The sequence below is a fragment of the Rhinoderma darwinii genome, chromosome 10 (assembly GCF_050947455.1).
Source record: "Rhinoderma darwinii isolate aRhiDar2 chromosome 10, aRhiDar2.hap1, whole genome shotgun sequence".
NCBI classification, from domain to species: domain Eukaryota; kingdom Metazoa; phylum Chordata; class Amphibia; order Anura; family Rhinodermatidae; genus Rhinoderma; species Rhinoderma darwinii.
This window is the reverse complement of record NC_134696.1, coordinates 82,170,448-82,184,249: the sequence shown is the minus strand read 5'-3', so window position 1 is coordinate 82,184,249 and position 13,802 is coordinate 82,170,448. Positions and strand designations below refer to the sequence as shown.

The 13,802-nt window shown below is 44.1% G+C and overlaps 1 protein-coding gene across 1 annotated transcript in view; it reads left to right on the top strand.

Moving 5' to 3' along the window:
* Positions 1 to 13,051, top strand: part of TREH (trehalase) — a 40,473-nt gene extending 27,422 nt beyond the window's left edge. The window contains exons 11-15 of the mRNA XM_075838919.1: positions 3,041 to 3,258; positions 9,094 to 9,205; positions 10,719 to 10,831; positions 12,404 to 12,457; positions 12,721 to 13,051. Of these exons, the coding sequence (XP_075695034.1) occupies positions 3,041 to 3,258; positions 9,094 to 9,205; positions 10,719 to 10,831; positions 12,404 to 12,457; positions 12,721 to 12,861 (638 nt within the window). The 3' untranslated portion in view covers positions 12,862 to 13,051. The remainder of the gene's footprint in view (positions 1 to 3,040; positions 3,259 to 9,093; positions 9,206 to 10,718; positions 10,832 to 12,403; positions 12,458 to 12,720) is intronic.
* The last annotated feature ends 751 nt before the right edge of the window (positions 13,052 to 13,802 follow it).

Below are 13,802 nucleotides of genomic sequence, written 5' to 3'. Positions count from 1 at the left end.
CTGAAGACGTCTGAAAATAGAGCATAATGACCCGACAATCCTGCCAATGACCGAGGCAGAGAAGGCTTAACCAAAATAATCTGCACCAGGCAACGGCTTTGACACTCAGGGCCCCACTGGAGAACCTCTCCAGAATTCCAGTCCAGGACTGGGGCATGCAGTCGGAGCCAAGGCAGGCCCAGCAACACAGGGTTAACAGCTTTGGATAGGACATAGAACGACAGACGTTCGGAGTGAAGGGCCCCTACTTGGAGCCTCAGAGGCTTGGTCACAGCTATGACTGGGTCTGGCAGAGGTAGTCCATTTACTGAAGCAACTGTCAACGGGCTCTCCAGAGGGGTGGTGGGTAATTGAAGAAGGTCCACCAGAGTCCAGATACGCAGAGACCTGATGTGTTCTCACGCCGGACACTATGGTCACAGGTATGGACAATTTAGACGGAAGTCCATCTTTACCCAAGGTTGTCACTCCTAGCAACCCTAAGCTTTGGGATATTTGGGGACACAGGCGCACAAGATGGCCACCGTGGCCGCAATAAAGACAGAGTCCAGAAGTGCGTCTTCGTTGTCTCTCCTGGGTGGATAGCTTACACTGGTCCATTATCACAGACTCCTTAGGAGGATCGACATCTGAGGACAGCAGGGGTTGCTGCAAAGTAGGAGCCAGACTAGGAAGGCCTCCCTCCCGACGAACCTCTTCGAGGTGTTTTCTGATCCGCATATCAATCCGGGCGGACAGAAGGATGAGGTCATCCAGGGTAGGCGGCGGATCTCGAGCAGCAAGTTCGTCCTTCATTTTAGGAGCCAGTCAATGCAAGAATGCAGCCACCAGCGCCTCATTGTTCCTTAACAGCTCTCTCACCAGGGTGCGGAAGTGGATGGCGTACTCACTCACAGAGATTTCTCCTTGGCGTAGGTTAATCAAACCGGCCGCTGCAGTTGAGACCCGTCCAGGCTCCTCAAACACCATACAGTGGAAGCCTTGGAAGTCACGGGTCTCTGGTCCTGGTCTCTCCCAGATAGGTTTCGCCCATGCAAGAGCCTTGCTAGTGAGGAGAGATGATGAAAGCGACCCTTGCGCCATCAGACGAAAATGTCCTACTATACAGACTGAAGTGGATCTGGCACTGATTCAGAAATCCACGACAGGTACTTGCGTCTCCATCATAGCGGTCAGGAAGTGGCAAAGTAACACACGGGGCAACACTGCCAAGAGGTGTAGTCTGAGGATCAACACTGCCAGGAGGTGTAGTAGGAGGAACGGCAGCTTGTGCCTCCTGCCTACGTGCAAGTATGTTCAACGCCTGGAGGAGTTGGTTCTGTCGAGACCGGAGGTCTAGCATATCCGCCTGCATTTCTTGAGATGTCGTCATGGTCTTGAATCGTCCAGCATGGCCTGAGCGTACTGTCACGTAGGGTTTGTGGACCCAATGGGACGTACCTCCTTGGCGGTATGGCAGCTGGCCAACAGGGCGCAGGTCAATGTCTATAGTTCGTATAGGGTACCTGTGGCAGCTCGGACAGTAGCAAGGAAGGCTCGGCTGAGACTAGGCAGCAGGTAGACGTCAGGCGAGGTGAAGCAGGTCAGGCGTGGCATACAGCACGGTACAGTACTCGACCAGGATAGTACGGAATGCAGGAAACAGGAACACACTAGGAGACCATTGCATAGACAAACTAGGGAAACAACTACAACGCTCAGGCATCGAAGCAGGGGGCTGGACCCCTCTTATAGTCCAGGGTACTCACAGCCAGATGCTTCGTCAAAGCCCGGTGCGCGTGCTGCCCCTTTAAGAGTGGGCACGAGTGGGCACCCTACGGGATCCGGCTGAGGTGAGTGGAAGCGAGTGCTGGCGTCTCCTGGGAAGGAGACTGGGGCCAGCGCTCGCCGACTCGTGGCTGCGGCTGTCATGGGGAGAGTGGCGCTGATGGCCCGCAGCCACGGACATGACAGATACCAGGTTGCAATGTATATTTCGGTGTAAAGAAACCAGTCAGATCCATAGCCCATTCAAAACAGAACATTTTACACTTCATATACTAAATAGAGAGAATAATGAGAATGAAATCCAACATGTTGATCCACATTTTCCCCAACTGCAGACCTAATGAAACTGTAGAACTTCCCCATACACACGAAATCGGTGCCTTTAGCCGACATTTATCTGTTGAATGCTGAATGGCCAGCTTTAAAGAAAGCTAAAATATAAGGAACCAACAAGTAGATTAAAGAAGATATATTCGACAGGTTTTATATTTCTTGACCATAGCGAATCTAAGGTGCAGGGGCTTTACTGAAAGTGTGAGGATATGTTCACACGGCAGCGTCCATTACGGCTGAAATTACGGAGCTGTTTTCAGGAGAAACAGCTCCTGAATTTCAGACGTAACGGCATGTTGCAGGCGTTTTTCGCAGCGTCCATTACGGACGTAATTGGAGCTGTTTTTCTATGGAGTCAATGGAAAACGGCTCCAATTACGTCCCAAGAAGTGACAGGCACAGAACATCGTAAAACCGTCTAGCGGGAGAAAGAAGGGACGTGCCCTATCTTCGGACGTTTACGCCTCTGACCTCCCATTGACATCAATGGGAGTCAGAGAAAGCGTATTTCGCGGCGATTTATGCCCATGGCGCTCAATGGCCACGGGCAAAAAACGCTGTGAAAATCGGCGTGCAGGGGGAGGAAAATCTGCCTCAAACTTCAAAACGGAAATTTGAGGCAGAATTTCCGCCTGCAAAAAACTCAGTGTGAACATAGCCTTAACCCGTTAGTGACCACCCATTAGTGTTTATACGGTGGCCACTAACGGGCTTTATTCTAATGAAATAGCCTTTTTACGGCACTGCATCAGAATAAATAAACAGCGCCGGGAGCAGTTATATACCCTATATCAGGGTATCCAACAAATATCCTAATTTAAAAATTCCTCTGAATGGTTATTTTTACTTGAAACTTACGGAGTTCTGTGAAATCTTTGATATATTTCTACTTACTTTACATTGCATAATTGTTTGCTTTATTTTCTGTCCTTTACCATAGATATGACAAATGAGGCATCTAAATTTTCGACTGCCCTGGAACATCGACTTGAAGCTGTACAGGCTGTTCTCTGGGATGAAAGTCTAGGGGTTTGGTTGGACTATAATATAAATGATACTAGTAGAAATCAAAACTTCTACCCTAGCAACTTAGCTCCACTTTGGGCTTCATGTTATAAAAACCCAGCGATTGTAGAGAAAGCAGTGTCATATTTGGAGGTTTGTTAATTTTCTTCCATTAATATTGATGTCTCTAACTTTATTATGTACCCTACATAGTCAGTGTGAAATCTCAAGAACTATGTTGGTGGATGTCTTTTGATTGGTGAGACGTCCTTCTTTCCTCTGACCACTCCCTGGTTTGAGAAAGATGTGATTAAAGGGGTTGTCCACTACCGGACTACTAATACCATATCCACCGTATAGGTCATCAGTACATGATCTGTGAGGGTCCGATACCTGAACCCCACACCGTTAAGCCGCTCTGGTAGTCTCCGGGCACCAGACGTACATGCCAGAAGCAATTGGCTCCGGCCACGGAATAGCGGCCGAGCTGCAGTTCTGCTCCTATTCAAGTGAATAGGAGCAGAGCTGCAGTTCTGCAGAACAGCCGCTATGTATGGAGCCAACTGCTTCCAGCTCCGTACATCGCATAATGTGTGTCACGGTCTGTGGGTATGTGGACCCACTAGGCCGCACCGGGGAGGCAGCTGGCCAAGCAACAAAGCACCCAATCAAGTCCCGCTATAGGGTACCTGAATAGTCCAGACAGTGGCCGAGGCTTTAGCACAGATGGAGGTGGGTGCAGCAGGTTGCGCCAGACGTGACGGATGACACTGGATGTGGTAATGACACGGGACGTGGCAGATGACACTGGGCGAGGAAGAGGACACGGGACGTGGCAGATGACAACAGGTGCAGTAGGACACAACTCCAACACTAACAGGCTCAGGAACAATGACACAGCACGGGATACAGGTAACAGGGCACGGGAAACAACGGGAACAAGATAACACTAAGGGACCATTTGCAAGATTGACATGGAAATATTAACAACGCTCAGACAATGAGCAAAGGGGCAGGGCCCTTCTTATAGTCCAGGGGAATCATGGGCTAATCGATGATGATGATTACCATGTGCGCGCGCAGGCCCTTTATGGCCGGGCTCAAACACACGCGCACCCTACGGGACACAGCGGTCCAGAGCAGAAGTGAGCGCCACCGTCTTCTGGGAAGGAGATGCGAGCCAGCACTCGCAGATCAATGGCTGCGGCCGCCGGGGGATGAGTAATCCCGACAGTCCGCGGCCATGGATGGTACAATGTGCAATAACATCCAGTGCCCGCAGACCATGGGAGCGGCTGATCGGTGCGGTGTCCGGGTGTCGGACCCACACTGATGATATACTGATGACCTATCCGGTGGATAGTGGACAACCCCTTTAAGTCACCACTTAAAGGGGTTTCCCAGTTTGGATATATAAGGCAAATCCAAAGGATATGCCATAAATGTCCGATAGATGAGGGTTCCACCTCTGGGGTCCGACCTATCTCTAGAACGGGACCCCCTAAACCCCGTTCTACCTTGCTCGGCTCCTGCTGCCTCCTGGCCACTTCCTGATTAGGAGGTCGGGAGTTAAGAAAACAGCCAAGCTCGGCGAGCTATGTGGTTTCTGGAACCCGAGCGCTATGGGAACAGCGTAGTTGGCCGTGCTACGCTGTTTCCATAACTCCCATTCACTTCTATGGCAGTTACAGAAACAGAGTAGCTCAGCGTGCTGGGTTGTTTCTATAACTTCCAATCCCCTAATCAGGAAGTGTCCGGCAGGCAGTGGCAGCCGAGCAAGGTAGAACGCGGTTTATGGGGGCCCCGTTCTAGAGATAGGTGCAGGTCCAAGCGTTGGGACCCGCCTCTATCGCATATGCCGTAAATGTCCAAGATGGGAATACCCCTTTTAAAGATTTTCCAATATGTGTAAAACTCTCCTTGTGCGATATTGGAAACCTTGGATTGACTGGGGAATATACACTGCTTCAAACCTGTAACTACAAGGTGAAAGGGTGGTGCACTGCTGTTAATATAAGGGGCAGAGAGAAGGATACTGCACATATGGACACTATATAGTTTACATTTATGGGGAGCTGCTGTGACTTCTGGAATTGAGAAGTCGATATTGCTAAGGGGGAGCACCTCTGTACTGTGAGTACTGTTTAAAGGGAACCGGTCACCAGCATTTCACCCATTGAACTCTACTCACCCCTCGCTGGCCGCTGCTGTCAAAAGCTCTCCTAAACTCCTAAATAACGGTCTGCAAACATTTTGCACCATTTATGGTAATAATACGGGAGTCTTATTCCTTCCTCTTCCTCTTCCACCCACCTCCGAAAACTGGCCCACCCTGAATGCTGTCAATCAAAAGTAAGCAGTTAATCAAAAGTAACTCGGAAAGGCTTGGGAAATGAAGATATGACTCTTTTCAAATGAGGATATGACTCTTATCCTCATTAGCATACAGTGCAGGAACACTAAAAAGCTGAATACTAAAGGTACAGAGACTACTTAGAAGATAATTTAGGTTAAATATAAATTATTTTTCACCCACTTCCACCAGGTATTGCTGTTTTAATAGGTGAAATGCTGGTGACAGGTTCCCTTTAAGAGACATCTGCAAGGGATATAAAATACTGAGCGTTTTTAACCCGTATGTCAGTCGGGACAGGATGGGACGAGAGGGGGGGGGGGGGGGAGAATAGAGCGGTGTCAGTTGTATATTAAAGCTATCTCCAATTCCAGCCGTTTAACAGCTTTGATGCCGCGGTCAATAACCACCGTGGCATCTAAGCCACTAGACAGAGGGGAACAACCCCCAAAATCAGCCCCCCTTATACGCAATCGCAGGTGCCGATGAGTTGCATGGCATCCAGGGGCCCCTAGGTCTGGAATCTTGATCTTCTAGGGGAATGGCTTAGGCTATGTTCATATCTGTGTCAGGGCTCCGTTCCGACGTACTGTAGTTGACTTCGGTATTCATCCTGTCAAAACGACGGAACCCTTGCCCAACGGAGACAAACTGAAACCATTGGCACCGTATTCGTCACCATTGAAATCAATGGTGATGGAAACGGAAACCTTTGGTTTCAGTTTGTGTCAGTCAGGGCTCCGATCCGACAGAAAGCTCAGATGGAACGTCCGAACAGAGCCCTGACAAAGATGTGAACGAAGCCCTAAAGAGGCTCTGTCACCAGTTTATAAGTGCCCTACCTAAGGTGATAGGCACTGTAATGTAGATAACAGTTTATTTTTGACGGAGTTATGACTATTTTTCGTTTTATGGTAATTTCTTCTAAATGCCCAAATGGGCGTTTTTTTTTTACATTAGAGCAAGTGGGCGTTGTAAAGAGAAGTGTATGACGCTGACCAATCAGCGTCATACACTTCTCTTCATTCATGTTCAGCTGTACTGTTTTCACGCTCCCATTGACTTCAATGGCACGTAGGCACATGAAAATACACCAATATAGGACATGCAGTGAGTTTCACGCAGCGGACTCTCGCTACGTGAAAACACACGTGTGAACGGCCCCATTGAAATCAATGGGTCCATGTGCTGCGCGTGATTTCCATTCACGTTCGTGTGAATGGGACCTTATTCCCTCATTAAATTTACCGGAGCGTCGGGAGAATGAAAAGACACCGCCTCCAGCCAGGAGGCGGTGTCTTTTCATTCTCCCGACACTCCGGTAAAGTTACTGTGGGAGTAAGTGACAGCACAGCTGTGAGTTCAGCTGAACATGAATGAAGAGAAGTCTATGATGCTCATTGGTCAGTGTCATACACTTCTCTTTAAAACGCCCTCTTGCTCTAAAGTAAAAAAAACACGCAGTTGGGCATTCACAAGAAATTAGCATAAAACAAAATATAGTAATAATTCCGCCAAAAAAAAAAGAAGAAAAAAAACCAAAAAAAACTGTTGTTATCCACATTACAGCGCCTATCACCTTAGGTAGGTGATAGGGCACTTATAAACTGGTGACAGAGCGTCTTTAAAGGCTATGTAAACCTTTGGAGGGGATTTTTTTTTAAATAAAGAGGTCAAACAGTGTGTTTGGTGCAACTTTATAATTAGTATTTTTAAAAACTTTTTAGATACAGCTGCTCTCTATTCTGCATACAGAGCAGCTGTATCTTACAATGAATCCTGTAACCGTCAGGTTCGCGGGACTGACGGGTTCAGTGCCAGCGGGTCCTGAGTGTGATCCACCTGTTATCCATCACATCTAAGTTCATGTAATTTTGGAATAAACAAACCATTTGTTTCACTTAGTGCTGCCTGACGTTGGACTTTACATTGATTACTAAGGTACTTTGAACCTGGTACCCTCCAGGCGTGCACCATATATTTTTGATAGCTTACTTTTATTTTGTTCAGTGCTGCTAGCATCTTCTCTATTTTCATAAGTTCATAACTTAGATGTAATAGATTACAGGTGGATCTAATATACAGGACTCGCTGACACTGAACCCGTCAGGTCCGCAGGACTGATGGATTCAGGTCTTAGGGACCGATACAGCTGCTCTGTATACAGAATACAGAACAGCTGTATCTCAAAGATTAAAAATAATTTTTAATTTTTAATTAAATAAAGTTTCAAACACACTGATTGACCTTTTTATTAAAAAATATATAATAAATCCCTATTAAGGGTGTACATAGCCTTTAATAGGAGACCATTAAAAGCACAATATACTGCAATACATAAGTACACACAAATAATTATTTTTAACAAAATATTTTCATTTTGTAAAAGTGGTAAAACATCACAAGAAAACTTTATAACTTTGGTACTGCTGTAATCGTATTGACCCACACAAAGTTAACATGTTATTGTTACCACACGGGGAACGCTGTAAAAATGAAACCCAAAAACCAATGGATTAAGTGCATTTTATTTTTCATTTCGACCCATAAAATAATTTTTTTTATGTTTCTCAGTACATTATATGATGCATTGAATGGTGCCATTAAAAACTACATGCCCGTTATGCAAAATAAATATGTTATGGTTCTTGGGATATGGGGGAGGTACTAAAATAAAAAAACAAAATAGACTGAGGCGGGAAGGTGTTAAAGTGACGGTATGTGCACACGCGGAGTCAAAAACGGCTGAAAATTACGGAGCTGTTTTCAGAGAAAACAGCCTCTGATTTTCAGGCGTTTTTGAAGCTGAAAATTAAGCTTCTTTGGATTTGGAGCTTCTTTTGATGCGTTTTTCATAGTGTTCAATGGAAAATCAGCTCCAAAAAACGCCTCAAGAAGTGACATGCTACTTCTTTTTATGGAGTGTCTTTTTATGCTCCATTTTTTAAAACAGCGCCGTAAAAATACGCCCTGTATGAACTAAATGCGGTTTTTCCCATTGATTTAAATGGGCAGATGTTTGTAGCCGTTCAGCTTCCGTTTTTTCAGGCATTTTTCGAGGCGTAAACGCCCCGAAATACGCCTGAAAACACTGCGTGAACACTGTGAACATACCCTAACAGTTTTTGGACATGTTTATTGAACTGACTTTACCAGAATTGAAGGGGTTGTCCAGGTTCGAGGCTGTTTTTTATACTTATGACCTATCCACAGGATAGGTCATCAGTGTACGATCGGTGGTGGTCCGACACCCGGACCCCTCACCGATCAGCTTTTACGGCTGCCTCCGGCGCTATGCAGTGCTTGGTGCTAGGCTCCGACTACTTATATAGGAGCAGAGCTGCAGTACTGTAACATGGCCACTATATATTGTATGGAGCCTTCTGCTTCCGGACCCCCACTGATCATATACTGATGATCTATCCTGTGGATAGCTCATCAGTATAAAAAACAGCCTCCAACATGGACAACCCCTTTATTCTGTCATGTATTACAGTTCAATGTTTTGAGAAAAATCACTCGCATGCTCATCCCTTCATATTATTGTGCTGTAGAGGTACTTAACTTTTGTTTTTATCAAATAATTAATTTATTATCTAAGTATCTAAACTAAATTCTAGCCGTGAATTTTGCAGATAAGTAAAGCACTATCTTATCAGAATGGACTCCCAACATCTTTAAAAGAAACTGGCCAGCAGTGGGATTTTCCAAATGGCTGGCCACCTTTACAGCACATGGTGATTGAAGGTGAGGAACACTTGAGATTTAACACAAATGATGTGTAATTAATGTGGTGGCTGTAGCATGGTGCGTAACTAGAAAGTGCTGGGCCCCATAGCAAAACTTTTGAATAGGCCCCTTGAGCATTTACCAGTTAGGGCTCATTCAAACGAGCGTGTATCTCGTCTGTGTGACGGCCATTAAAACAATGGCTGTCACACGGACTCATATTTCAATGGGGCCGTTCACACGACCGTTGTTTCACCGGAGTGTGTGAAGGGTCCGTGAAAAAATAGGACATGTCCTATTTTCCTTCGTGTCACTCATCCCTCCATAGACTCTAGTCTATGGGGGATCCGTGACAACGCGTCCACCTCGGACGTGAAAAACTGCAGTTTTTCACATCCGAGGTTAGCTATGCTGTTCTGAATGTAGCCTTAAAGGGGTTTTCTGGTTACAAGTTACCACCTATCCATAGGGTAAGGGGTAACTTGCTGATCGGTGGGTGTCCGACAGCTCGGACCCCCCACTGTTTACGAGAATGGGAACCCCGAAGTTGCCCGAACCCTTCGTTTGAACTTGTTGTAACCGGAATACCCTTTTAAGGTGAGGGCACAATTGCCGTCTGAGTTGTGGTAAACAATCACGGCTTATGTGAAAGGACAACTCCCAGCATGGCTTGATGATTGATCATCATCAGACTACAATGGGAGTTTTATCACAACTCTTGTGAGGCTTCAACTCCCAGCATAACATGACAGATGATCAGAGCATGCTGGAAAAATGGTACCTCACACACTATCATCCACATAAGTAGAAAGTACAGGATTTGGGCAAGGAAGGCTTCAGACCCGAGACCAAGCCCCAAAATTAAATTAGACCCTAGACAAGACCCTAAAAATTAAGCTTTAAAAATAATTAGAATTATTTCTCTTTGCTGTTAGTACATAGAAACATTATGTTGTACACTCAGAGGATGAAGATCCATACCAGAATGTTTCCATTCACTGACAGCAAAGAGAAATTTTGAAATTCATGTGGAATAGTAAATCAGAAAGCTGCAGAGCTTTTCAATCAACAATGGTTAAGCTTTTTTTTTTTTATATAAAAACAAAAAAAATGTAGGATTCACTCAAATTAAAAATGTGTGGTTTGGCTTGAAAATAGCAGTTCACTAATTTTCCCCTGCAACTTGAAGTTGATTGAACAATTTAACAAAAAAGAATGTATGCGCGTCCATGTTGTTGGCCTATTACTAAAGCGTTTCCTACTAATTAAATGCTTTTGGTTCCATATAACTAAAAAAATTATATTAAAGGATAGCCATAGGAGGTCTGAGAGTAACATGTGGCCCCTGAGCCATTGGTTGGGGAACACTGATGTAAGGCATGGTGGTTTGTGTGGGGGGGGGGGCTATGATTTAATGACTCTGTATCACTATGCAACTGTACTGTAAAGTATAAATTTGGCACATACTTAGAAGTGGGTTATTAACACATCCTTTATGTATGAAATTTAAACATTGTTCCATCTCTGACAGGTTTGGAGAAAACTGAATATAAAAAAGCAAAGGAGATCGCCTTCAGTTTAGCTCAAAAGTGGGTCACAGTAAACTTTGATGCTTATAAGAAGTACAACGCTATGTATGAAAAAGTAAGTTGGCAGTTTGATAGGGGCCGATCCGGATAGGTGGGGCATTCTCAGGAGGGGACAGTGTTAAAGTGGTTAATCCAGGGTGCAGAAGGGAGGCCACAGGCATTGGTTGTATAGGGCTCATATGACCTCACGTTGCGAATGAAGTTTCCCTCTCCCTGTGGGTAGCCCTCTTTCCCATTGGATCTTCTAGTAAAAGTTGATGGGTTGTCTACTGTCTTGCACAGCATAAGGTCCCATGCACAGGGCTCTGCCGTGTGGCGACACAAGAGGTTCTGTATTATGGCGCCGTAGCCGATCCATTTTTGCGGTTGCCGATCCATTTTCATTCATGGATGCCATGTGAATGTACTGTACAGTCCATATATTGCTGGAAGTAATGTATAGTCGTAACATTGCGATTTTCTTTTCTCTTCGTATAATTTATTACCATCCTATTTCCAGGTCTTAATATTTGGATACTTAAAGGGGTTGTCTCAAAGACAACCCCTGTCCATATCCCTTATTAGGGCATATGGACATAATAGAGGTAGTTCTGATGGTGTCCCCCTCACCAGACGGGACAGGGGTCAGGAGATTTCTGATCTCCACATAGGTGCATACCATATGCCATAAATGTCTTAGATGGGAATACCCCTTTAACCATAGCTATTATTGTATTTCTCTAGTACACGGCTATTAACAAATAGACAGTACACAGAAATAATGCCACTATATATAGTATATGATATAAAAACCACCATAAACAGTACAGAAATAATTCTGCCATAGACTGATAATGCCGTCATATACTGTATAGTACGCAGAATAATGCAGCTATAGACATATATACACACACGCTTCGATTTATGCACACACACAGACAGACCCACATAACGAAAAAGGATGTGTGTGTGTGTGTGTGTGTGTGTGTGTGTGTATGGATGTCCCAATTTCAGTGAAAACCTGCTTTATAAAAAAAAATATATATATAAATTATGAATGTCCCCCAGAGATCTTTAAGGGGAACATATTGTAAGAATAGGTAAAAAAATAAATATAAAGTATAATATAATATAAAGTAACAAAACAAAAAAGATACACCGCCCATGCAAACCCAAACTATGGATCTAGCCGCCTCAATAGATCCAGAATATACATATTATAGATCAAAATGACCAAAACTAAATAGAGAAACCATTTTAATGCTTTATTTTAGTGTGAATTTACAAATGAGAAGATTGAGACCTATAAATTAACATCAATTTTCTTTACTTTTTGTTCAATTTACCGCTATTAAAATTAAATAAAATCATATATTTAATAATAATTTTTGCACCTTAAAAAAATAAAAGATTTAGTACCATAAAACCAACCAGTGCGCAAAATCGCTAGAAAGTGTTTTTATCACAAGGTTTCTGGGCCTAAATTTGGCATTTTATTTGGGTTGTATCCCCCTCTATCTCCCTAATATCAAATTTGAGCAATGATTTAAACAAGATAAAAACTGCAGTAAATGGTGATGGACCCACAGGAGGATTGTGCTGAAGCCGCATTGTGTTGCTAACTGTTGCGTTCTTTGTTTCCCCACAGTATAATGTTGAAGGTGACGGCAAACCAGGGGGAGGTGGAGAATATGAAGTACAGGTAATAGAACTGAGTGGTTAGCAAATATTCTATCTAAAAAACAGTAAACCTGTTATAAAGCTGCATACAGGTTTTTTTTAAGTATACTGTGAAAATGTATATCCCCATGATTGTGTGTCTGGCATTGATTTCCATGGTAAAAATTATGTCATAAACAGATCCTTAGGTCAAAAGTGGCTCATTATAGGGACTTTATTACTTCACCCTATGGTAACAGCTTTGGTATAAATCCTCTCACCATACTGGTTTTTCCTTCTCTACAGCTGGGCTTTGGATGGTCCAATGGAGTAATCATGCAGCTGTTGGACCTCTACGGATCTCGCCTGACCAGCTCTGCCATCAGCACCCCGTTCTCTTGGATACCTTTTACACTGCCTTTATTAATCATTACTTTTTGGGTATAAACCCCAAGTTTGCTACTTTAATAGACTATTTCACTTGACTGTCTTATTTTCTCTCTTTTTTGTCTGGCTGACATTAAATTCTGCATATTACTCTGTGTGATAAGGGAGCTTATTGTACATTCCTCTTCTTTAAGGGGTTGTGCAGCCAAGGTTCCGTTTCTCATACTGAATGCCTATCCACAAGACACCCCGCACCTATCGGCTGTCTCCAGGCACCGGATGTCTGAGCGGGAAGCAAATGGCTCCGGTCACGGTATAGCGGCCGAACTGCAGCTCTGCTCCTATTCAAGTAAATAAGAGCAGTTCTGCAGCACGGCTGATATGCAGTGCGCGGAGCCATCTGCTTCCGGCACCGAACACTGCATACCGTGCATAACATCCGGTGCCCGGAGGGAGCTGATCGGTGCAAGGCGCAGGTGTTGCACCCCTATATATAATATACCGATGACCTATCCTGTGGATAGGTCATCAGTATGAAAAACGGTCCCATGGCCGGACAGCACCTTTAACCTGATTTTATGATCCCGTCAATTGTCTGTTTATGCAGTATGATCTGGTTTTCTTTTACAAAATTGGAGTATACACAGATCGAGCAGTTTCTAATAAATTATATTTCCATAGTGAACCGCCTATAGCAAACAGATTTTTACAAACCTCAGTGACAAAGCCAGGCTAAATCTTCTAATTTTCTGTACAATTAATATTATATTTCTATCTATTGGCTCGTAATGAGATTTTCTATGTACAATGACAGACTAGGTTTAGGCCACTGGAAATGTTTACAAATACATATTTCCTTATACAAATATATTCACAAGTAACGCATTTAGTATTACAAGGCTTGTGGTGGTCTTACAAACTTGGCAGAGTTTATCTAAATGGGATATCATGTATTCTTTCTGTTCTTTTATTTTTCTACTAGAAGTTCCCACTATAACTGG